The sequence below is a fragment of the Trachemys scripta genome, chromosome 1 (genome assembly GCF_013100865.1).
Source record: "Trachemys scripta elegans isolate TJP31775 chromosome 1, CAS_Tse_1.0, whole genome shotgun sequence".
Lineage (NCBI taxonomy): Eukaryota > Metazoa > Chordata > Testudines > Emydidae > Trachemys > Trachemys scripta.
In genome coordinates this window covers 185,949,281-185,976,577 of record NC_048298.1, presented here as the reverse complement: position 1 = coordinate 185,976,577, position 27,297 = coordinate 185,949,281, and the positions used below count along the sequence as shown (strand labels likewise).

Here is a 27,297-nt window from a genome sequence, read left to right as displayed (position 1 = left end):
AAAAGCAACAGAGGGTCCTGTGGCACCTTTGAGACTAACAGAAGTACTGGGAGCATAAGCTTTCGTGGGTCAGAACCTCACTTCTTCAGATGCATCTGAAGAAGTGAGGTTCTGACCCACGAAAGCTTATGCTCCCAGTACTTCTGTTAGTCTCAAAGGTGCCACAGGACCCTCTGTTGCTTTTGACCAAATCTTGTTCCTCAGTGAACATTCGGGCCTAAAGATTCTTCACTTGTCCACAGCATAGCACTGTTTTGTAATCAGCAAAACGATTAGATGCAGTTCAGAGGTAAGAAATTCACAATGGTTATTTTGTCTCTTACTTTAACAAACTCCTTGAACTCTGGGACTTCATCTGTTTTCTGCTGGATTAATGCTGCCCCATTGAGCTGGCAGCTACAGAACCGGATGTAAGGTTGCATGTGTGGTAGCTGTGCGGTCAGTATGTCGCCAATCATTTTCACTGGCATCCTCTCCCCAGACATCTTTTTACGAACACGCAGTGCTCTAGACACAAAGCAAAAGATGCTAGGCATGTTTTGTGTGTAACTGGACCATTAATGGATCGTCACTGACCCCTGAAATAAACTAGCTGATAGTTCATATACTATCATAGAGGACTCTCAACCACCAGTCTGGTTTCCTTCTTGTGGTCACCAAACTGCTGTTCAAAATTAACTTGAGGTAAATCCAGTTGAAAATTAATATTAAAAAAAAAAATGCAATTTCCTTGTTTTGCTAACCTACCACGAGACACCACCCTCTAAAACATACAGTTCTGTTCAAAGCATTTTCTTCCCTTCATCACATGAGCCAAAATGCTGAAAAGTGGTACAGTTTAATGCCTGAAAGAAATCACACACAAAGCCAGATCCTCCACGGGTGTGAACTGGCAGACAGCCGCTGACGTCAAAGGAGCTAAGCTGATTTACGCTAGCTAAGAATTTGACCCCAAATGGCTTAAATATTAAATAAAGACCACTATTTTAAATGACCTGGACAACAATATTTTAGCATCTTAGAGGTGTATCAAAAAGGAAACATATTCAGAAGGAGAAAGTCGGGCATAATATCAGTGAATCTAAAGTTTGTATCAACCATATAGAAGGTGGGCTAGTTGAATTTGGGATATATGTTTTTGCATCCAAAGGCCTCTTCTGAGACTGAGTTTATATACTGTCATTTTAATATTTATCTGGACTAAACTTTAGTCCACGTACAGTATATGGAATATGTATACAAGAAGCAATGCAAGTTGCTTCAGACAACATAGAAATAGTGCACCTTAACTGGATTTAGATTGATTTCCACTTTGTCACTTAGGAGGAGAGTAATGTAAATATACTAGCATTATATTATACTGCATTCAAAACAAACTCATCATCCTGAAGTGAATAGTCGCCAAGAGATCCTGAAGGAAAACCCTTCACTGAGAAGTCCTGCGGGAGTGACTTTGAAGACAGCATGTTGTTTTGAGTCTTGCAGAATTGGACCATAACCACCCACTACCATCAGCAAACACTGAGCAGTGGGCCAAGTGAGAAATAAGAAGGATGTTAGATTTAAATGAAATTGCCATTTTGTATTGCCAATATTTACATGAGTATTTATGAATCTCAACAAGGGTGAAATGTGACCAGGTGTACCAGGAAACGCAGATTTTCTTGATGAAAATAGTTGATGTCCCGATTCTGCAAAGCAGTTAAGCATGTGCTTAAGTCTATCACTTAAGCACGTGCTTAAAGTAAAGTATAAGCTTAGGCGTTTGCTGAATTGGAGCCTGAAGCTGAAAATCTCCCTCTGTGGGCTAAAATGAATTCTTTTTCACAAAATTTGCTCCAGGGAACTGTTTCCTCTTTTGCACAGAACTTTTATCATTTTAACAACAAAACAGATTTATTTATTTAGGCAGTAAAATGACACTTTTCAACCTATGAATATGCACAAACTACTTGATTTTCTCAAAAAGGAATTCAAAGCCATAATATTATATTATATTCTTTGCAACCTGCTGCTGTTTTCACTGGTAGCAAATACGATTTTCACACAGTTAAATAATTAGGAGGGGATGGGAAAGGTCAATTATTTTATTGTTGATAAATATAGAAAAGCAACTTACTTCAGTAGTTTGATATTGCACATAATCAGCTCCTTCCAATTAACAAAAATCATAGCGACCTCTTTTTCTGTTAGCAGCTCAGACTCCATCAGTGGTTTCTGGAAGATCTACAGATGCAGAAAATGAAGCAATTTAGAAAGTGTACTGTTAAATCAATTCCAAGTGACAAAGCTTCTTGTTCATAATCTCCATGTAGAGGTCTGCGTACTTAATAATAATACAACATTTAATTTTCATTAGAACAGATTTCAAACATACTGTCGGCCTTAGAGCTCCATAATGTTTCCAGATAAGATATTCGAGAACAGTGTATCACTTTACAAGGCATAATCTAAACTTGCATCAGTGATGTTAATTACAAGATGGCTTATTTCTGTTTTAACCTTGGGCATTTCCTTATACTAGTGGTCCCTTGCAAAATATCTCAGTAATAAATTACACAGAAGTCTACTTTGGCCTCTACTCTACAGACGCCTGATTTATTACTGATTAGAGCTGGAAATTTTTTTTCCTGGCAAATAGAAAATTCACCAAAAAAATCATTTTGGGGAGTACCAAAACTATTCATGAATTTGTACTGAATTCAGCAAATAGTTTCAGCCAAAAGAAAAAAAAAAACTAAAAAAAACCATAAATATAAAAACATTTTAATTTCATTGCAAAATGAAATGTCTATTTGAATCAACCTGAATGAAATTATTTCAGTTTTTCATTTTGGCAAGAAAAATTAACTGATTTTTTTCCCCAGTTTTTTTGCTGCAGTCACAGAACTGAATAAATAATTATTCAGTGATTTATTTTATTTAGCTAACCACATATCAGGTTTGCATATCTTGACCATTTTGGCAAAGAAGGACTCTCCCTCAGTTAAGAGGCTCACCTTAGATGTCTATCTGGCTTCCATTTTCCCTGCATGAAAGATGCGCATAATAACTATTAAGAAACTGAATTTAGGCACAGAAAAGCAGATAAGTGCCACTGTGGCTGTAGAATCTCTGCGCAATGAGTTAAACCTCTAAGTCTTAAGAGAATATACATGAGAAATAAACTTTTAGAATCAGGAGTGAAAAGACTGTACTAAAACAGAAAGTTTAAATGATGATGTCTCAATGCTGGTAATAAGAGACTCACATGCTCATGAATACTAAAAGCTCAAGTCAGATTATTCCTACCAAGTCAGACAAGGCAGGAATTTTCAAACAAAAAACGACAACTTTGTATGATTAAGTTACTAGTCACTATTTTTTAAAAACGGGGGGACTACAGTTAGGCTCCCAAATCCATGTTTAGGCATCTAAATAAGTGACCCACTCTTCAAATGTGCTGAGCAACCAACAGTTCCCACTCAGGCGAGTATGAGGTGCTGTGTGGTCAGCACTTTTGAAAATCAAGCCACTGTTTCTGTGCCTAAATGTGGATTTAGGAGCTTACTTTTCAGCTCTCCCTTTTGCAAACCTTGGCCATTCTTACCTCTGTGACTAACTGCAGGTCATTTACATAGTTCTCTTCTGTTACGATCAGTTCGTGGATGTATCCCTGCCTTTTCCTTTCAGTAGGCGTCAACATGTCCAGGAGGTGTAAGTCAGCACACCCTGGAAAATACAAAGGAGACCGAGAATTTAGTGAGGGCTATTTGGAAATAGATTAAAACTGTGATATTTCAGCTAATGCTTCATTAACAATAACAGCCACCTGTTCATTCAATTTATCATTCTCTCAGCACGTAACAGCACAAAATTGAAAATGTTTCATCTTTATTTACTTGAAAAATCAAAAGGCTTGAGTTGCCTCTAAAGCAAGGCTCAATTAAAAAAAAAAATCACAGTCCTACTATTTATTTGTTCATCAACTCCACTGTCTTGAACCTAACAATTAATAAAACAAATGAATGAAAGCCTGGCTAAAACAAAAGCCTGCAGTCTGAGGATGACTGAACTAAAGCTTTGGTGAGCATTAAAAGAGCAGATTTAAAGGACAGGGAGGCTAGAGCATCCAGGTGGATCTTAACTGCTGTGATAGGGAATATAATAAATACAATAGCGGTGAGAAGTATTCTCTCAAATAGCCATACACTGCAAGAGTCAACCCTCAGAGTTGGTACCATTGAGAAGAGGCTCCATTTTAGGCTATGTCTACACTAGAGAGCTTACAGTGGCACAGCTGTACCCCTGCAGCTGCCCTGCTGTAAGGTCTTCCATTCAGCCACGCTATGCCAGTGGGAGAGAGCTTTCCCATCGGCATAATTAAACCACCCCCAATAAGCAACGGTAGCTATGTCAGCAAGAGAGCGTCTCCCGCCAACATAGCATTGTCCACACTGGCACTTCTGTCAGTGTAACTTATGTCAGTCAGGGGGGTGCTTTTTTCACACCCCTGACCGACAAAAGTTTTACCAACAAAAGTGGCAGCGCAGACAAAGCCTTACTCTGTTATTATTTTCAAAGTGGACATTCTATCCAGTAGGGTTCTATTTTCTTTTCTTTTCTTCACTTTTCTTTTCAAAACTGACTATCAAAGTCTTTAGGGATCAGATCCAAAGTCTACTGAGGTCAGTGTGTGTGTGGGGGGGTGCCTTTCCATTTATAATAGAATACAAATGAACTACATTTAAAAACAAAAAATTGAAACATTCTAGGCCACAAATGTCAAAATGGAAGGTTTCAATGTGTTAAAATGCTTGGGTTTGATTTATCAAAATTGTCCTGTTCCCATGGAAAGTTTTGATTTTGACAAAATGGCATTTTCTGACAGAAGAACTTGTTATTGCAAAATTTTTCAAGGAGTTTAGAGTGATCAAGGCTTTTTATTTATTTATTTGTTCACCAGCATCATCAATGATACCAACATACTTAGATCAGACTTTGAGGAGAGTATTGTTTTAGGTAAGGTGTTCTCATATTTTTCATAGTGTGAACCACATCTCCTCCTATTCTCAATCACATCACTTCCTTGTGGCAACTATAGAAATTGCTTCCATGTAAACTTAATACTAAGAGTATTTACTATATTTTTAGCTTTTTAAATGCAATTTAGTAGGTGGAAACAAGGAAAATTCAGCCCCCGGTCACCAGCCAGGTTTCTATGGATCACTATTAAGTAGTCCATGAATTACAGTTTGGGAACCTCTGCTTTAGCCAACTCGTGCTCCCTCTGTTGGCTGATTAGCAGCAGAGCACACTCATGGGTTCTACATAAACAGTTTTAAAAATATTTACTGGAGTGCTAGATTTGAAAAAGAAAAATTAGATATGAACAGTCAAGGGGGCATCCTGTAGGACCGTAGTAACTTTAAAGTAGATCATTTTGGGGGCCTAAACACATTGAAAATGGTCCTTTAAGATATTGCATATTGTAGTTCTTTACATGAGATTCTTTAAACTTTAAACCTGATAAAATGAGAAGGTAACATTGAGAATAATCAATGAACTCACGCACTGGCCTAGTGAAAAATATTAGAAACTCTTGGAGTTGTTCAAAAACCAAAAGCTTCAATCCTGCTTTATAAATGGCTGCTTTCAGAGCAATTTTCCAGTACATACAGTACAACACAGGTCTAGTAACCAGTTTAGTTTTCTTACTGAGTTACCAGCCTCAGCAAGTACAAACATCGTACCAAAGTGTTTTGTTTAGTTTTTTTAAGACTGGAGAGATTTTCTCTTCAAATATGCTGATAACCTTGGTTTGAAGTGTTATCCCAACCACTAAAGTTTTATATGAAACATTTAAAATCTCAAAAAGAAACATTTTTTCAAATAGCTTGACAGATTGCCAATGGGAACTTTAAATAGGTCACTTTGAACTTCAACAATTAGTCTCCTTTTGAACATTTAATATTAGGGGGGAAAACCTGATTTCAATTAGAGCAGAATAAGTGGAAAAGACTTTTCCAATAGAGAGATTTTTTTTAGGTGCAAAAAGATTAGGAACTTTCTCCTCTTGACATAAAAAACAAACAGTGTTTGGGTTCCTTTTCAAACTAAAATGTGAGATGAAAGGGCTATAACTAGTTGTTTTTTTAAATAAAAATCTAAATTCCACTTGCAGCTGTAATAATATTATGAATTCAACCAACTAAAAGAGATCCTTCCTTGGGGGGCCATAAACTACCTTGGATAAGCAGGTGCTGACAAATGGAAAGCATCTATCTCAAAAACCCTAATTCAGCAAGGAACTGAAGCAGGTCCCTAACTTTAAGCATGAGTAGTCACCAGGGCAGCTACTCATGCTTAAGTCAGTCCGATATCTAAACACCTTGTTGAAATGAGAATAAAGTGTGTTGCTGAGCTCCTTCTCTGCACTCCTTGAAATGTTCCTGATTTTTAAAAAAAGAGACTTTATCATATGGAAGAGACACTGTGGAACAGTCCTTTTAAATAAACTTGAAGTTCATTCGAACAACTTGAAGGTATAAGACAATAATTGTATCAGGAGTTAAATAAACAGACTGAAGGCATAGATCTCCCCAGGAAAGAGAGATGGTTATCATCTAGTTAACAAGAAACACCCTTGGGCTATTACTCTTTTATTCTGAAACTTGAAATTAAATATTCACAATGTAAATTAAAGAGAGTCCTCCCTCACCCCCCAATGGCTGCCATTGCAGTATGTTATTGCTATTATTTGTATTACAGGAACTTCCAGAGGCACCAATCATGATCATTGTGCTGGGTGCTCACAAAAATAAGGGAACAGTCCCTGCCCTGATGAATTTACAGGTCCTGGACAAAAGCCCATCAATTACAATGGGCTCTAGGATCAGGCCCTAAATACGGACAGAACAGTAAATTGTTAAAAATAATAGTTAGAAACATTTTATCCCTTTCTTTCCATTCATTCTCACCATCGCTACCCCTTCCCTTCCATACAGAACCTTAGCAAGGCTCTTCTCAAACGACAGTATATCTTTTATTTCAGATCATAATTTGGAGGAAGAGGCTAGGATCCTCCGACTGTAAAGTAATTATGAATCATGTTGGCTTATGGAGAAGGAAGGGTTTTAGGGAACAGAGACAAAGAGAAAAGGTCTGATCCTGGTGCCACTAAAGTCTATGGCAAGTGGGGTTCATTAGGGTTTTTCTTTTAAGCAACTAGTGGAGCAAAGGGTTTACAATTGCCAATTAAAAGAGAGGCATCTGCATATTCACAATATTTAATAAGAAATAATCATACAATTATGCAAATCCCTGCACTCTGATTGGTTAATGAGTATCAGCCAATGCACAGATATTCAGACACACTGTATAGCTGAGAAAGAAACAGAGGATTAGGTAAACTGGACGCCTGGAATGAGAGTGTGCAAATATTCCTCTGGAAAGCCTTTCTTTGGTCTCCTGTGACAGCAGGGCCCTCTGACTTGGGGGATTCTAGAATTGTAAAGATTTATTTTCCAAAATGAAAGTTCGTGCCCCTTTTCTGTGCAAAGGCAGCCTTGAAAACAAAAATGGATATAAACCAATCACTAGAGATGAATGGAACTATTCCACACATGCACACCCTTTTAATGCAAAGTGAGTCAGTTATGTTTGGGATGTATCCCCAACATGGCCAGATCGAACCACAATCTTTACGTCAGCACAGTATAGTGGTGAAATCACAACGGACTCCTGTTCACTATGTCTCAAGGAGGTGGATACAGTACAAAATTATTTCACAGGCTTGCCCAAAAATGCTAAGGCTTTGCATAATTGGGGGAAAATAATTATATCTCAATACTTATACAGCATCTGTGCACTCTGATTGGCTAAAACAATCCCATTTTGCCTCTTTCTTACATCTGAAGTTAGCCAGTAAGCTCAGAAGAAAGAATGGCCCTACTGGGTCAAACCAAAGGTCCATCTAGTCCAGTATCCTCTCTTCCAACAGTGACCAGTGCCAGGTGTCCCAGAGAGCATGAACAGAACAGGCAATCATCAACTGATCTATCCTGTCGTCCATTCCCAGCTTCTGGCAAACAGAAGCTAGGGACACCATCCCTGCTGTACCATCAACTTAATACAAACAGCTGGTACTGTGCATCCTCCACTAGAAGGCAATATCAAAAAGGGTTGTAGACTCCAGTGATCAAATAGGTCTTCTCCAGCTCTAACTTCTATGACCCTATGTTGTCCGTTAAAGAACGTTTTTATAGGCCTGTAAACAAACAAAAAAGACCGATTGCCTAACTATAGTCAACGTATTGTAGAAATAAAATTTAGAGCTCCATTTAAAACAAATATTCTTTAACCCTTCTGCACAGAGAATCCTAAGGAAGACTGTAAAATGATGGTGGTGATGATAGTAGTGGTAGAGTAAATTGGCTGACAGCATTTTAACCACCATGTCATCAGACCAGCTTATCTGAACTCTGGTAGCCAGATGGCACTAGCCCTCCCACAAGTGCGACAAAAGGAAATCTGAAGAACATCTTTGTTCTCACCTTTTTATCTGATATTCACCAGGACTACAGAAGCATGATTTGGACAATTCCAATGGATTTAAGGAGGGAGGCCACCTACTGACAGACAGAAGGGGTGCAAAATTCCATGATGCTTTTGTCTACCCCTCATTTTTTCCTTGCCATTCTGCTTCATTAAACAAGGCCTAAATCTTCCTTTATGGACATTTTTAACACTTTTGGAAGGTTTAATCAAGCAGCCACAGCTGAATGAGCAATGGTACTCTCCTCTAGAGAGGAACAGGCCAAATAGCTGTGTTCCAGCGAAGAATATTGCTCAGTATCATTACTTGATATACTTTTCATTTATAAAGTACTGAAAGCATACAAGACACGGTCCATGCCTTGAGGAGCTTGCATAGGGTATATGCTTTCTTAACTGGCCACACACATCCATCTACTGGTAGAACATGGACCGCTCTCAAAAATAGTTGAAATTTTGCATTAGGGGAAAAAAGATCTGGGAGCAATAGGTTTAAAGGGCCAGCCTGCAAAATAAGCCTGCATGGGCTAATCTCTTTCTGCCAGAACAAGTCACAATCATATGCCTCCTTCACTTGCTCACATCCAATGCTTGAGAGGTGGTAGAGTCTTATTGATACAGATTTTTCACAACAGTCACGTTAATTTGTTAAAATTCTGATGTGTAAATGAGAGTCCGAGACTGGCCTTATGAAACTCAGCAGCACACACTTCTACTACATCACTGTCAACCCTCAATCTGCAGCTACAAAGGCCTTCCTGAATGTTTTGTGGTTTTTTACACTATCTTACTGGGGAAGAAAGGAACACTTCCTTCAATCTTGTAACAAGGAGTTGAAGGGTAAAGGCTGGTTAGGCACTCAAGGGGGAACAGGAAACCTACTAAAACTTTTCAAAAATATAACTAAATTATTTCTCCCCAAAATTTGTCATGGGAAGAATAAAATCCCATGTGCACCTAAAAATATGAATTGGCAGATTTCCATTGACTTCTGGCCATTATTTAGAGCATTCAGGCCTCTATAAATCATATCACTGATCCAGGACCAAATATTGTCCATCATGGGCCTCTGACCAATGTATGCTAATGACAAGGAATTACGGGGAACTCATCTTGCACTTGAATAACATCATTGATTTGAAACAGGAAAGAGCATCCCAGTTCAACTTTATACTTTCTTCAGCAACAAGAGTGAGCTTCTCAATTAACAGTCTTGAAATTTTCTATGAATGCCAACTACCAACGTTTACTGTACAACAGAGCAAGAGGCAACTTTCACAGGGTGACATTTGAATCCCTACTAAGGTCCCAAACAGTCCTCAATGGAGTTAGGAGAACCATATTCCAAAAACTCAGAAACAGACATAGTAGTAAACTTGTTACTTAATTATTTCCTTTCAGGACAAAGCTCTCCCTGTCATCTTCCATTCCTGGCTTTACTTTCTCACCAAACGAAGGGGAACTGACTCAGAGTCCCTCCTAGGGAAGAGGTCAGGATCCAGAATTACCACAGAGCTGTGTGACTTTGAGGAGCAGTCCAGTATAAAGAATCCTGCATGTGGTTGTGAGGAATGTGATCTTTTCATGTGGAGCCTTTTACCTCAGTCACTGGTTTGAATTCAGTTCAGCTTGGTAGTTACCAAAAGACATTACTATCTCACTGCCAAGGAATTATGTGGACCTGTGAGTTGGAGGTGCTAGTCCAATATTCTGTGGGCACAAACCAGAACCCTTGACAGTCTGAGCACAGAGGTTAAAAAGCGAATGGACTATCAGGGCTGAACTTCCTTCTCACCACTAGCTACGGCTACTGCAGGGTCAGAGTTTAAGCCAACTGAAGGGGCATGAAGGGCAAGGAAGGAGAGTGAATGGAAACCTCACATTAGCAATCATCCCAAAGTTCTTGTTCTGTAGCTAGGATAAATAGAGGCTTTCAGTATCCCATTTGTCAAACCAATGTCTTCCACAGGCATTAGATTCACAAACTTTACTATAGTATTAATTGATAATATAAATTGTACAAATATAAATACAGTGAAACAACAATACTTTTCACCTAATTGTTAATTTAATAATATAGCAGAATGAAAACTGTTCCATAATCTGATTTATACTGTTGTCAACATTGGGTCATTTCATGGCATTATGCTAGTTATCACAAGAGTGTTACAAACACATTTATATGGATTTGAGCCAGACTAGTTTTGGTTAGTTTGTGCTGAGCAAAATCAATGCAGCTTTCCTTTAAGGAATTTCTAAAATAGAATAAAGAGGAATAAAGAAATTGAAAATGATAATTCAGTTGAGAGGCCTGATGCAAAGTCTGCAAATTTGCTGCCTATATCAGTACTTAAATACACAGTCATAGTTATTGTGTTAAACTACACACTTAGGCTACTTACACTCAAGTAAACAGAAGTTAGAGACTAATCCCTATTCCAAATAGAAAAATCTCTCTTCTACAACCTGAAAAATGCCAAATTAAGTACAATATTCCAGACAACCCACATCCCAGGGATGAAGTCTTGCTGAAGGCAATCAGTGTTGAAAATTGTGTTGACAGCTCCTCGAGCATGCTCAGGAAATCCCTCTCCAACCACTTTCATGAAGGAAACTTCTTCCTCAGATGACTAAGTGTCTATGAACTGTGCAGAAAAGACTTAAAAGGAGCCATAAACCCAATCTCATCGTCGTCCCTTTGAATGACCGCTCCTTTCCTGTATGCAGTGTTGTTGTAGCTTTCCTGTTAGCCAGAAAGAGCAAGAAAAGCTGCTATGCAACATGAGGATTAACTTTTCCTATACATAGAATGGCTTTCAGGAGCCTTGCAGCTTGAGGCTAGTGACAGGATTTCCCTCTTTTTCTAAATTGTGGTTAAATAAATTAAAAACATGTTAAATGATTGACAGGCCATGCACCCTTCCTCCTCTGTGTACATGTTGGTGTTACTTCCTCCTAGAAGGGGATTCATATCTGCTGGTTTTGCAGTCCCAGGTCAGGGGACTGAAGAAACAAGGACATGGGAGTAATTCATCACAGGAAGGTCTGAATCTCAGTGTGGCTGTGGAGCTTGGCATTTGAGTCATTTGAGTCACTATGGCAGGCTAAGGTTTCTGCTGGATACGTCTGCTTGCCGCCTGAGGCATGTTGCATATACACTAAGAAGAAGTTGCAGAACCAGGCTTGATAGGCTTTTGGGTTTTGTGTGGTTGAGGAGGCTAAAGATCTTTTTAGATGAACTGGGTGAATGAAGAAGGAGAAGAGTCAAAATTGGATTCTGAGGAACAATTCAAAGTCTTTGCTTTCAATGGTGTAATATTAAAGGATCTAATTTTAAGTTTTTTGCCATTAGAGTCCCTTTGATTTTGTTTTCACTTAATGTAGAAATTTGAAAATCTAGAAAGGTAACAATGGATGTGTATATGACAGTTCATTCTGATACATTATTTTCAAAGGAATTGTAGTAACTACATAGCAAATACAATTCCCTGAATTATTAGTCTATTGAGTAAACAAATATTATGGATACCTTTTACCTTCATGTGCTTTAACAAATCATAATGGCTCACTTGAACGTCTTGTTTAGGACACATTAGTGTGTGATTTGAGCTATTTAGTGAGTTGATTATTCGCAACAATGGACTGCTTTATAAACTATTGCCGTGTCAAGTGGTACACAGCACTCTTCAGAACAAGAATTCTTGGCACACTATACACTAATGTGTTTATAGAGCAAACTTAGACTCTTCAGTTCATGGCTCATTAACCTCATGAACTTTGGTGCCATTGTGATTTGTCAATCATGCATAATAAGCCAGTGTATCAACATTTCTTATGAAAATTTGTTTAAAAATATTGCCTGCTTGATTTAAAAAAAAAAAAAAACACTTTAAAAAAAGAGCGCATGCGCACACACACACTAGGGTGACCAGATGTCCCGATTTTATAGGGACAGTCCCCATTTTGGGGTTTTTTTCTTATATAGGCTCCTATTACCCCCCACCCCCTGTCCCGATTTTTCACACTTGCTGTCTGGTCACCCTAACACACACACACACACACACACACACACACAAGCATCGGACACCACTACATGTACAGAGAACAGAAAAAATATTCATTTAAGTACTGTAATTACAAAGATCTTGCCCAAATTTGGAGAAAATCTATTTATGGGCTGGTGTTATTCAGGCCAATATTGTGTTTAGGACAAATGTTTATAGTCAAGTTACACATCTTTACACACACTAACTTATAATGGGAATGTCGAGAAAGCCTTCACTCAAGTAACACTGACATGCATGATTATAGTACGAAAATGTTTGAGTGCTATGCAAAATATTTACATTAAGTTATGCTAGTGTACAGAGCATATTTTTTTTTGCAAACAAATGAAGGAAATACATTATATTGTACCGTGCTGAATGCACTTCTAGGAGAAGGAAAATCTGTGTAGCAAACTAACAAGCAAATTTTAAACTTAAATCCTAGTCTTAAAATTAAGTTTGAGAGTCAATGTGGTAACATACTACAATTGCTCCACTCTCTACTGATAGATGAGACTTGCATGTTGATGGTTTCAATGTAGCATTTAGAAAACACTTACGATCAGGAGCCACACGTTTGAAAAGTTGTAATTAATTGTGATCAATTTGAATGTGTCTCAGTATGCAAAGGAAACACCACAAACTTGCCTCTGTATTAAAAGTGGAGTTTCAGGTTATTCATGTATGGTTAATTTGTTACACATACTAATACCACTTGTCAAATTCTGTTTGTACACAGCAAGAAGACGACAAAACACATTTTGGTCTAGCTTTTTATACGAAGAATTTAATTATCTATACATGTGACTAATTGTAAAGGCTGTATTACAGTTGTTAAAGCTGCAGGTTTTATATATTTATATATTTTACATTCATATCAATGAAAATACTGAAGTGCAATTGAATAAGGAGCTTCACTTGTTCTTTGCACCACATGAAAAGGGGGGAGGGGTAAGGAAGGAACTCTATGACACCGCCAGCATGAAATTTAGAAATACATGAACAGAATATGACTAAATGTTAAAGTCATTAGTAGAATGGCTATATTGTGCTTGAGGCATGGTTCTTTTCCCCCCGGGTGCAGAGAGCACCAGGCATTTCATTAAGAGCTTATAATTAATGTTTGAAAGACAAACATGGCTTAGGCTACAGCACATCTACTACATAAACTTGACTGTAAGCTCCATTTAATATTAATTTGTATAAATTCCACAGTCTAGTTAAAAAATGTAAACATTGGAAATTAATTGCAGGGAGATATTTCTATACATTCTTTCTTGTCAAGATAATTACTTGTTCAAAAGATGATGTTCCATAGTCATGTAAAAGTAACAATGGTAATAAAACTTCATGTAACAGGTTGAAAAAAAAAAAAAAGTCATGTTAATTCTCAAAGACCACATGAATGTAGTATTCTACTGATTTCAGATATGAAAATGCAAAAACCACACAAATCTGAGACAAACAAAACAAAGATGCTTTCTTACTGTAGCTACAAATAACCGTGCAAAATAAAATTAATGCAATAAGGATTACAGCATTATGCAAGGATAGTATCTCTTGCATTGGAAGGAAATTAATTTCTTCTGTCCACAATGTATTACATACTCAACAAGGAACACCTGATACATACAGTATAAGAACTGAAACAAAATACCAATTGGGCATGTGTTAAAGTTCCTTAAACTGATTTAACTCCTTCTGTTCTTTTGTAATAGAAAAAAACAAGACATTGATAACACTGGACAAGTGAAAAATAAAAAAAGATACATAAAGTCTCAGATTTATGGACATTTGGAACAATTTTAATAGCACATGCAGCATTCCTTGATAGTGGGTCTTTTTGCAAGAACAAAAATTGCATTGCAGAAATTTTATTTATTCTTTTCCTTTAAAAGGCTAAAATACACATTTAAAATTATTTGTAAAACTACTGAAAGCACCTGTGCAAAGGTGGAAAAAATTGGTTTGGTAACTATGAAAGCCACAAAAGGACCCACTATCCTGTGTATTTTTTTTTTTTTTTTTTGTAATTTTGCTTCTATATCTGTAGATAATTAACTCAAACATTGCGATTACATGCAACTAATGTAAAATGAGGTAAACTGCTCTGCAGTGTGTTCTTCTACTCAGAAGGCAGTAGATGATCATGCTGGAAGTCACATGATCAAGGCTGCATCTCCCATCATCCCTCTGGGCAGTGATATGGGATAGTGGGTCTCTTTGAGGACTTTCAAGCCTGAGTGGGGGATGGACAACATATGATTCCTAGAAAAAGGAGGAAAACAACACATAAGCAAAACAAAACAATGAGCAAAATTCAAGCTAGGAAAATGAGTCAGGCATGTAAACAGCATGATGCAAAAATGATAAAAGGGAACATGCTACAAAGGGGATGGAACTAAAAAAAACAAAACACAAAATAAGGTTTCTTTTACAGAAGGTCTTCAAAGAGACTTTGGCAAATGCAGCAGTGGTCAAGCTTTGAGTTCTGCAAACCATAGCAGAATCATAGCAATGCTGCATGTTACATTTTAAAATACTACATAAGCAGTAACAGTAAAATAGTAAGCAGGTCACTTACATTGCTGGCTTGGGTCCATATCTGTTGTCAGTTTCACATAGTTGGATGGGAAGAGACCCACTTGTCCATTCACTTCTCCTTTCCACCAATCTGGGTCGTCCTTGTTCAGGACGTTTATGATCTGGCCTTTGTTGAATGCCAGTTCATCGTCATTCTGTGCAGTGTAGTCATACATGCCAATTACTTGGCACACTGTAAGATAAATGAACAAGTCTATGGCATCGATAGCATTCCAGTAAAATATCATATGTAAGTGTATTCAAGTTACAATGATGATTACTGTCTGCAATATTTCCCTGGTTAGAAAATACTCAGCAAATAATAAGATGGGTTTACATATCAAGATTGACTTTCTTAAAGTCAGAACTTGTTCTAGGATTAGATATTCGTTTTCTACAGCCATTTAACTTGAGTTTTATAGTTATTCTACCCACAAAAGCTCTACAGTGGTTTTATATGGAGACAAAACAATCCCACATGTTCTGGATCTTCTCTAGCATTACAAAGCCTACTCTCTCAGCTAGGACTGGTCAACTGACAAATAACTGTGGCATACAGAACATTTTCGAACCCCCACTTTTACAAATTTAGGGTATGGACTCTTTCTTCAAAGTATTATAACTTTGCTTTGAAGGGGGAGAAAGCCTAAACACAGCTCCAGTCAGGAGAAAGCAAGCAAGGATATCCCTCTGGTGCCAATGCTGCCAGAGATGTTTAGAATATCAGAAATTAGAGACTGTTGGGGGGGGGGAGGGGGAATGGAAGAGGGGGGGAAAAAATCAGAAAACTTGTTAGGTCATTTAACCCATCCTCTTGCCAGGGCAAAATTGTTGCCTGCAATATATTTTTCTACTTTCTTATCATGGAACTCAGTATATCTGAGTGGCTCCCAGGACACAATGGGTTCCGCACAATCACAATAGGGAGGAAAATTAGAAAACTGGCCCAATTCTCCCAAACCAGGTAGGGCTTTTAAACAAAAGAACAACAAAACAACAAAACAACAACAACAACTTATTTCCTTATCCTTTCTGCTGTGTTCTATGTTCCAAGCAATGGGGCTTCTGGTATTTTCCCCTCAAAAGATCGTTTGACAGTCTAATAGATCTCAGTGTCAGGAAACAGCTCCATGATATTCAGCATTAATTTCCTCCCAGTACTCTATGCTAGCACTTGTATAACTCAAAATAATTCCTGTTTACTTCTCCAGAGATCTGGAGCCTGTCATGACTCCTTTTAATTATTGCTTTGCCTATCATGCTAAGGAGGAGTCAGATAGCTAATCCAAGCTAATTTCCACATTTGACTATATATGGTGTACACATTTCAGTGCAGAGTTTCTCTAACATTTATAAATTTTTAGCATTCTGTTTCTTACGCTGAAAAAAGGTAATTTGTCATCCACTGTTATTTGTCCCAACTAATACTGCATTGAGCCAAATAAAGTCCGAATTTGGTCCGATCCCACTACACTTAAGTTTGCTAGTGGAGTTTTGAATATACAGTAGAACCTCAGAGTTATGAACACCAGAGTTATGAACTGTCCAGTCAACCACACACCTCATTTGGAACCAGAAGTACACAATCAGGCAGCAGCAGAGACAAAAAAAAGAAGCAAATACAGTACAGTACCGTGTTAAATATAAACTACTAAACTCTGAGATTCTACTGTACCTCATCTCAGATGGAAAACCCTAGGAATGATCCCAATTTGCTTGTATTCCTAGCAGTGACAGCAGCTCCAAAACCCACAGATAACTATATAAGTAAATTAAAGCGTATGTACCCCTCATTTCTGTTAAAAAAAAATAATAATAATGATATGCAGTTGGCCCAGTGGTTATTTGTAATACATAATCTGATACATGGGTTAGAATCAGAGTGCAGGTTCCTGTCTGGCTCTCTCCAGCTCAGCACAAGCTACAAATACTATGGAAGCAGCACATTTATTCTTCAAAGTAAGTAGGAATGCTTGGAAACAGGTTTCCTAGTATTTCTATAAAATAACCTCTCTACCTGTGGCAATACAGAAGTGGCACTCACAGGCTATGAAGGGAGTCCCGCTCATTTCTCAAGCTAGGAGGACAGTGCTCACATCACAGGTTTAGAAGGGGACAGATATAAAGCAGTGAGAAATTAAGAAACTCTCAAGGTCCCAATAGGCAAAAAGTGTCCATTCAACAGAATTTAAAAAGCTGTCCAAAGTCATACAATTCATGTTATGTTATGATAGTCCTTCCCCTTCAAACTCCAGACATCATGTGCTATTGCACACTTTAAAGACCCCTCTCTATGTACTACCCTGGCCACTACTCTCCTCTTATGAAGATTCTTCTCAGTTCTACTTCCCACAGCCATAAGTTGCTCCTTTGCATAAAAAAAACCTCTATATTCTGTTCCACCAGCCCATACCTCCAGACTTCCTCCATAAAGACACCCTATTAGACTGACCACATGCCAAATGAAGACATCATCATTACAAAAGGAAATACAAGATCGTCCCTTTTCTTCCACACACTCTCCAAAGTCAACATAAAGTTGTATTTGATACGATCATGTTTGATGTGTCCAATATTCACGATACGAATAATGTAAGACATTACTAGAATGTTTCTGTATTTGTATAAAACACCGTTTAGCGCTTGTGAAAGGTTCTAGCTTGTCAGCCCTATAATACAGAAAATACAAGTGCCTCTGCAATGCCTTGCAAGTGTGCCCCAAGCCTGAACTGGTGGAAGCTACCTCACCAGTGGTGAGAAGATAGATCAGTCTTCATGCTAGTTGACTTTTTTGCTTTCCTGCTAAATCTACCAATAAGAGGGCCATTTAGTGCCACTTGGGATGCAGACTTTTCTGATGTGGCCACCTGCTTTCACCAAAAACTGAAATGAGACTTATTTCATACTTTTCAAAGAGGTCGCTGAACATATCAGATGACAGCTTTCAGTCATTCGAGTATTCCATTATAATTTCATGACTTATCTAGTTCCCTAGCATTTAAATACTTATGACTACTTTTCCTAATTATTTGGAGACAGAACATCAAGATAGACGGCATGCTCGGTGTGTCAGTGTGTAGGTTCAATGTTTTATACACAGTCAATTAGAAACAGACTCCTTTTGGCTCAAGGGAATGATAATGGTTAGAGAACAGCTCAGGGAAGTAGTGTACGAGTGTAAGTCCAAGCCAGGTCAAATTAATGGAAGACATTACCATCTGGATATCGTTCAATGGCTTATGTGGATCAAACTGATTGTCTCACTTCAGATCCTCATTGGCAAGTGTCCTTACCACAAGGGTACCACCCAAACTGGCAAACTCAGCAGGGATATTAAGGACACAGAATGAGCTATCTTCTCACCTTTAAACCTGGTCCTGCCACAGTTGGCATACATTAGTAGGACGGTTTGTTACTGCCTGTGCTGGATCTTTAGTGGATAGTATATTTCAGTCTCTAGGGGCACCAGTCCTGTATCCTTTCATTAGCATTAAAATAAGCAAATATGTATGACAGATATATTGCATGTTAACTCGACTGGTCTGCTTTCCCTAAAGTCATGATCAAAGCTAGATATGAGAAAATACTCTATAGATGAAATAAAGAAACTTATTGTATAGAAATTCATAAGAAAAATGAAATATTTTAGAAAGGAACTTTGAAACCCAAGTGACTAGTATAACAGTTAGTTCACTAGAAATGTCCATTTCTAAACTACACAAGTGACACAGAACAACAAATATTTTGAGAACATTACTGTGTTACTTACCAGAAGGTAATACTGTTGATTTAGGTGGCTCGGTTGGTGTAGTTTTACTGGTACCAGGACTTAAAAGTTTTACATAGTTAGCAGGGAACCATCCTATCTGTCGTTTTTTCCCTCGTGCCTAATAAGAAAATAATTCTTTTCAGAGGGTTAAGCACATCAACAGACCCCAAACCAGGCCAGGGTAACTCAGTCTACATTTTATTTATATTTGAAGTTACACTGACCACTTTAAAATAGGCCAAATGATTTTACAGAACATAGTTGTTTTTTGTTTTTTTTTGTTTTTTAAGAGCACTGAAACATTCTGATACTCATGTAAGTCCTTTTCTACTTGGCAAACATTGATTTCTCCCACACTGTATTTCTAAAAAGCTAAAATTAGAGTATAGAATCATAGAAATGTAGGATTGGAAGGGACTTAAAGTTATCAAGTTCAGCCCCCTCACTAAAGCAAGATCCAAGTACCTAGACCATCCTTGACAGCTGTTTGTCCAACCAGTTCTTAAAAATCTCCAGTGATGGGGATTCCACAACCTCCCTTGGAAGCCTGTTCCAGAGCTTAACTACCCTTATAGTTAAAAAGGTTTTACTCATATCTAACCTAACGCTCCTTGAAGCAGATTAACTCCATTATTTCTTGTCCTACCTTCAGCACACATGGAGAACAGCAAACTATAGCCGTAGTATTATAAACTTACAATAGATACACAAACAGTTACCAATTGCTACAAAGATAATGACAGACACTGTGGCATAGGAAGTGTTCCAAGTTTTTGTTCAGCTAAACTTGAAGATTGGACATTTATCAAACAAGAGCTTAGCAAGATATAAAAAAAGGGGCTGGACATTTACATGGATATCAAGAATCTCCAGCTATAATTAAGAACCAATTTTGGAAGGGATATTAAAGTTCATGCTTCAGGGCTTCAACCAATTTAACTAAGGGAAACTAGGATGAGACAATGTAGAGGACAGATCTGCCTACAGCAGGGTTGTCACACCTTCCACTGAAATATCTGGTACTGAGCATTATTGGAGACAAAACACTGGACTAGATGGAACTCGGATCAGATACTGTCTGCAAAACTGGGCTAGATGTTTCACAGGAACAGTCTCAGATTATTTTGTCAATGAACTTCTTCTTTCCAGCAAAGAACCAGAAGAGAAGCCTGGGAAATGGTTTCTAAATCTTTCTGACCAACAACTGTAAAATGGGCACTAATTTTAGTGCTAATTCTTTATTTTTAAAGATTTATATGTGTTTTTTGCCATTTACTTTTTGTAGTTGGATGAAGATGTAAGAATTTCTAATATTATACTGAAGTTTGCCTTTTAAAGCATAACAAAAATATCTTTGTTCTATTGAAAGCAGCCATCTGTGTAGTATTACATCTTGGATTACCAATTTAACCTAATCTTTTTAGATCTGATTCAAAGTCTGCATAGATTAACAACAGCCAAATAGTCCTGGAAGATCTCCTTAAGCCTAACAGAATATAATGCCTGATAGATATTTATGCATCTCTGTTCTGTTTGGAAAAAGCAGTCCTACAGCATTTGATTTGATTTTATCTTTATTGCCACTCTGACTAATATTTAATCCAGCTCCTTCAGACTGAGATACAATGGAGGTTCTATTTCTTTTTGATGGACAATTATGAGCAAACATTGTTTCAAGCCAAAAATCAAACAATAAATAGGTTCTTCCACAGTTTAAAAGAACAAGTGTCAACTTGAAACGTAGCCATGTTTTTAAAAATTGAATTAAAAGTAGTTCGATACTACACCATCTCCTGAGTCCTCCTGCCACTCACGTTTTACAGCCATACTTTTGTTTTGTAATGCTTCTCTTTTCCCAGATGCTGCATGAAAGAGCCAAGCAACCAGCACAGGAAACAGACTATAAAATGCTGTCAAAGGAGCAAACTAAACATGCTACGGAAAAAAAATAGATTTCCTCCCCTCCCTCAATTTTATTCCACTACAGTACTCTTCAGCCGTACTTGTAGCAACAATAGGCAAAACCTTTTCAGATAAAATACTATTAGGTTGCTGGTGTCTCTGACGTTGTCACGTTACAGCAAGAATTGTTGCAGTATTAAAAGCTGTGTTAGATGTCCTGCAGGGTGGTGGGGTTACATACAAAGTGTTCTGTAATTTGTGAATCTGACTTCTCACTCAACTACAGGCTTGATTTTATGAGAAGAGTGGAGAAGGACATTAATATAGTCCCTGGCAGGCATGGAGTTTGGCAGCATGTATTCATGCAGTTCCTAAAGCTTTTAAAATTAAATACAAAAGTTAAATCTGTTTTAATCCTGATTTAAGCCATTTAACTAAACATTAAAAAAACCCTACATGTTAAACCTGTCATACAATTAGGTACTATGGGAACTCAAGGTAAAGATGGATATTCACATAATAAAAGTCGAATGTTTGTTTCAACATTTACACTGCCTGTTACTTGCTGATTGTGGTCAGTCTTGCTGAAGGCATCCTGTTTTAACTTTTTTACTTTTAAAATATTTTATTGGCAACAATAAAACTTGTTTGAGCGTCTTACGTTATAAATTAAGAGTGATATAGCAAGCTGCTGAAATTAACCTGTGAGAGGAGCTCCCAGAGGGAGAGGGAAGAACCACCAGTAAAGAAATATGGAAGGGAGGAGATGGTAGTGAATATTTAAGGTCTTGATAAACTCAAACGTGCATTACAAAAAATTATATAATTTTGCTCTTTTGGATAATATTGTCACCACATACACACTAAAATCAGATTGATGACACAAAGCAGGACTGAAAAAATACAGGTTTGTTGTTAAAAAGCACCGAAGTCAAAGTTTCAGAACTGACCTGAAGCAAGTTCTAAACATTAAAAATCAAAACAAAACACTTGTTGGTTATTTTAATAGTATTAACAACATTAACCATTTTTAAAGCATCTTATAACTTTAAAACTTTCTGACATCCAGTGCTTTTTAGTGGCAAAAGTTACTAATTTTTTTCTTTTTTTCATTAAACTGGGCCTTGCAGAGATGGCTCGTAAAAGTGGTAGCCTCCGTTGTGACAAAACAGTCCCATTGAATGAAGAACTTGAAACAGCGGCCAGTACTTCCAAAACCAGTTTTAAACATTCCTTTTTATATACACACACAAGATATGCTCTCATTTGGGAAAAATTGAGTCAGTTAGCTTAGGTAGTATAATGGATCACTTGAGTTTTCTTTTAAATTAAAATCAAAAGCAATTTTTTTATTTGTCCTAATCACACTCAATTTTGTTACACGTGGTGGATAAAACTAAGTCTATGTTAAACATTTGGCAACCATCTCCTTACATGACTGCTGTCCACTGATTAATTTATTGAGCAGATTAACGGTGAAGAAAGGACAGACAGTGAAGAAACTGACTATCACTCTGAAACCTTAATATTTCCAACGGAAAAAAGACCAGTTTAAATAGTCAGTTTAGACCAAAAGAAATTTGGCAAGACTGGTTGAAGAAATAGATTTGATTAGCCCAAAATTTGTCCTTTGTTTGTATCTTTCTATTATCCACAGCATGGCAAAATGCCTTGCTATTACCTTAGATAATTTTATATTTTATTTTAAAGAACTAATGTAAATGTGTATGTTTCAAATAATTTGGCTGCATACTAATTTTTTCCCAGAGGTAGTAATGTGTCCATCCTTTGAAAAATAAAACAAAATTTGGATGTGGAATTTTATAAAAGTAGTAGTAACTAACTTGGAGCTCTCCCTCCCACCATCCACCTGGATTCTTCTTTCTGATGAGTATCAGTTGACCAGGAGCAAGGGTAAGTTGTTCAGGTCCTGTTGCTGTGTAAGAGGCAATAACTTGGGCAATTTCTGTTAAATAGAAAAAGAAAAAAATTCCATTTACTGTTAATCTGAAAAATGGAACCACTACCCAAGTTTAGCATGCAATATTTACTGTGCCATATCTCATGAGTACAGTATGTCCACTATGCACTTCTTACCATCAAATTGGTTTTATTTTCTATTTATGCTGTGCCACAGATACGGACGGCAGTTTAACCATATATCAGAGCCTTGCCCCAAAAGAGTTCACACATAAATTAGGAACAGAATGATGTGTGAAGACAATAGTACGGGGTAGGTTGGTGCAGGTTAGAGTGAAGATTCTAGAGTCACTTGGGAAGTAGTGTTTATCATGAGGGTCACACACCACCTTTTTTTTTTTTTTTTTAAAAAGACTATAGTCTTCCTGGCTACCAGAAGTAGTACATTTTGAGAAAAGACCTCAAGAAGGAGAGGTTGGAGGTGTAGCAGATAGGAGTTAGAGAGGGAGTTCCAGGTATAGGGATTTACATCAAAAACTGAATTGAACCCTTGAGGTTGTCAAACAACATGAGTCAAGCCCCCCAAAATCATAAGATTTTAAAGAATAGTGTTTGGGTTTTCTTTAATTTGCCTTGTGGATTTTGAACCTGTAGCATTCATATTTTAAAGGTAGAAACTTAGAAAACTCTGAGAGCCTCACAATCACATGGCTCCAAGAGCTGAGGCCTACATAAAATAATCAAATATTGTGAGAGTTGGCAACATTGTACACAACAGCAGAAGGAGGAGGTTGACAGAGAGAGCACTAGTATGGGCTAAAGGAGGACCGAGTGGAACAAAAGGATACAAGAGTCAGGGCCGGCTCCAGGCACCAGCGTAGGAAGCAGGTGCTTGGGGAGGCCAATTCAAAGGGGTGGCACTCCGTCTGGTATCGGGGCGGCACGTCCGGGTCTTCGGCGGCGGGTCCCTCATTCTCCCTCTTCCTCTTTGAGCTGCTGCTGAATAGCAGAAGAGGAAGAGAGGACGGACCCGCCGCCGAACTGCGGTAGAAGAAGTGGCACAATTGAGCTGCCGCCAAAGTGCCGCCGTTCTTTTTTTTTTTGCCGGTTGGGGCAGCAGAAAAGCTGGAGCCGACCCTGACAAGACCAGAGAAGTATGTTGTGGAGAGTTTTGAAATGAAGAACAAAGATTAGTTTGATTAAGGGAGGCAACAGAAAGCCAGTGACAATAATGAGAGATTGACAACGATGGAAGCATTTTGCAAGGAATATTTTTGGTGGCACTTATTTGGACAAACTTCTCAGGGGAAAACATGTTTACGGGAGGCCAGAGAGAAAGGCTTGCAACAATCAAACCCTGCAAAAATGTTGTCACAATGGAAGTAGACAGGAAATGGACGTTTTGGAAAATAAATCAAGGCAGGATTTAGTGACAGGACTCACATAAGAAAGAGGGAGGTGGTGTTAAATATTACAACAATTGGGACCCAGTGGTAAACTGAGGATAGTGGAGTTGTCAACAGTGGAAAAGGATTTGAGAGTTTAGTTTTTGACACGCTAGGTCTTTGATGTGGCTGTGATTGAGTAGCCACCTATGAGCCAAAGGAACTAAGGGGCATTTGTATGGAGATCTTTTTAGGCCTAATTGGGGTGGAGTAATAGGAGGATTTAAGAGCCCCAGATAGCTCACAGATGATGGTCTCTAATGATGGGAGCTCAGAGGGAAGCTTTTTCCCCGGGCAGGTTTTGAGTGGGTTTTTTTGTGTGTGTGTGTTTTGTTCTACAGGCTGGAGACAGAGGCAGTTTTTACTTGGCAATGGCTAGAATGAGACTGGGGACTAGCTAGGTGATGTGGTAACTGGGTTAGGCTGATTAGGTCTCCCAGGAAGTGTACTGAGTCTGCCTTTTGTTTGAGATTAAGCGTGACTAGATTAAGACATTTATTTATGGTGCAATATTTCTGTGAGTTTTCAAGAGGCATATTTTGTGTTGTATTATTTGTGACACAGTGTTTGCATGAAAAGCCATTTCTGCAAAGAACAGTCTTAGTCTTGGGATGGCCTAACATAACCTGCCCCAGCCACACTGGCATTTGGAGAGTCAGCAGAAAAGAGAGACAGCTCCTACAATGACCAAGAAGGGGTTAATGAGAGCCTGAGGGCCCAATCAGCCCCACCCTGTTACACCCTTGCAAGATGTCACACCTGGAAGGAGGAGATAGAGGAAAAGCTTGGCTTAGTGGTGGCTGACAGAAAGAATTCGACCTCTTGAGCTAGCCCTGTGAAGGAAAGGCTGGCTGGGGACAAAGCCTAACCAGAGGCTGTTTGAAGCTATTAGCCAATACATAAGTTAGGCATAGTATACACCACATTAATGGGTATTATGTGTACAGTATTAATATAATACACACACACACACACATTGGGAAGTTATGTTAACTGAACACATTACGCTATCCCCGCAATTCTGTTCACCCATATCAAATATCCGACAACACTTTCCAAATCTGAAGACAGCTTTGGCATTAAAAACAGGCATCCGTCATCATCCACCGATTCCGCTGTAACTCTGCTTTCCTGATGCCATGAATCCACCTTGCAGGTCCTCCTGTCGTTCGGTATAAATATCTATTCCCGTGGCATCCGTCGTCATCCACCGATTCTGCTGCAACTCTGAAGGAGAGCAGGAAAGCAGACACCATACCACGGCAAGCATGGAGCCTGCTCAGCTCACCGCTGCTGTTGTGAGTATTGTAAACACCTCGTGCATTATCCTGCAGTATGTGCAGAACCAGAACCTGCAAAAGCAGGCGAGGAGGCAACGACAGTGCGATGGGGCAGGTTCATGCTGTGGAACGCCAATTCTGGGCCCGGAAACAAGGACAGATTGGTGAGACCACATAGTGTTGCAGGTCTAGGATGATTCCCAGTGGCTGCAAAACTTTTGCATGCGTAAGGGCACTTTCATGGAACTTTGTGACTTGCTTTCCCCTGCCCGGAAGCGCAAGAATACCAAGATAAAAGCAGCCCTCACAGTTGAGAAGCGAGTGGCGATAGCCCTCTGGAAGCTTGCAACACCAGACAGCTACCGGTCAGTCGATAATCAATTTGGAGTGGGTAAATCTACTGTGGGGGCTGCTGTGATCCAAGTAGCCAATGCAATCACTGAGCTGCTGCTATGAAGGGTAGTGACTCTGGGAAATGTGCAGCTCATAGTGGATGGCTTTGCTGCAATGGGATTCCCTAACTGTGAAGAGGCGATAGACGGAATGCATATCCCTAGCTTGGGACCGGACCACCTTGGCAGCCAGTACATAAACCACAAGGGGTACTTTTCAATGGTGCTGCAAGCACTGGTGGATCACAAGGGACGTTTCACCGACATCAACGTGGGATAGCCGGGAAAGGTACAGGACACTCGCATCTTCAGGAACTCTGGTCTGTTTGAACAGCTGCAGGAAGGGACTTACTTCCCAAACCAGAAAATAACTGTTGGGGACGTTGAAATGCCTATAGTTATCCTTGGGGACCCAGCCTTCCCCTTAATGCCAGGGCTCATGAAGCCATACACAGGCACCCTGGACAATAGTAAGGAGCTATTCAACTATATGCTGAGCAAGTGCAGAATGGTGGTAGAATGTGCATTTGGACATTTAAAAGCGCAGTGGAGCAGTTTACTGACTTTGTTAGACCTCAGCAAAACCAATATTCCAACTGTTATTGCTGCTTGCTGTGTGCTCCACAATATCTGTGAGAGTAAGGGGGAGACGTTTATGGCAAGGTGGAAGGTTGAGGCAAATCGCCTGGCTGCTGATTTATGCACAGCCAGACACAAGGGTGATTAGAAGAGCGCAGCAGGGCGCGCTGCGCATCAGAGAAGCTTTGAAAACCAGTTTCATGACTGGCCAGGTTACAGTGTGACAGTTCTGTTTGTTTCTCCTTGATGAAAACCTGCCCCCTTGGTTCACCCTACTTCCCTGTAAGCCAACCGCCCTCCCCCCTTCGATCACCGCTTGCAGAGGCAATAAAGTCATTATTGTTTCAAAATCATGCATTCTTTATTAATTCATCACACAAATAAGGGGATAACTGCCAAGGTAGCCCGGGAGGTGTGGGTGAGGAGGGAAGCACCGGTTGGGGTGGTGGATGAGGGTAGGAGGGAAAGACAAGGCCACACTGCACTTCAAAACTTATTGAATGCCAGGCTTCTGTTGCTTGGGCAGTCCTGTGAGGTGGAGTGGTTGGGTGCCCAGAGGGGGGCCCCCCCCGCATTCTTAGGCATCTGGGTGAGGAGGCTATGGAACTTAGGGAGAAGGGCAGGCAGTTACACAGGGGCTGCAGCAGCGGTCTGTGCTCCTGCTGCATTTCCTGCAGCTCCACCAGACGCCGGAGCATATCAGTTTGATATGAGCATATCAGTAGCCTCAGCATTACATCCTGCCTCCTCTCGTCACGCTGCCGCCACCTCTCCTCTCGCTCATCGCTCCTGTCCTTGCATTCATTTTCTGCTTTCCTGGACTCTGACATTGCTTGCCTCCATGCA

At 39.0% G+C, this 27,297-nt stretch overlaps 1 protein-coding gene across 8 annotated transcripts in view; it reads right to left on the bottom strand.

Moving 5' to 3' along the window:
• The window catches only part of ITSN1 (intersectin 1), a 209,200-nt gene that overhangs the window by 20,832 nt on the left and 161,071 nt on the right, over positions 1-27,297 (bottom strand). For 6 of the 8 annotated variants that reach the window (XM_034752246.1, XM_034752221.1, XM_034752212.1 and 3 more), the window contains 6 exons: positions 22,680-22,801; positions 18,934-19,051; positions 15,166-15,357; positions 3,590-3,711; positions 2,120-2,226; positions 324-507 (listed from right to left, as the gene is read on the bottom strand). In XM_034752246.1, coding sequence (XP_034608137.1) covers positions 324-507; positions 2,120-2,226; positions 3,590-3,711; positions 15,166-15,357; positions 18,934-19,051; positions 22,680-22,801 — 845 coding nt within the window. Of the gene's footprint in view, positions 1-323; positions 508-2,119; positions 2,227-3,589; positions 3,712-13,348; positions 14,850-15,165; positions 15,358-18,933; positions 19,052-22,679; positions 22,802-27,297 lie in introns of those variants that run through there. The other 2 variants (XM_034752260.1, XR_004643381.1) reach the window with 2 other exon arrangements.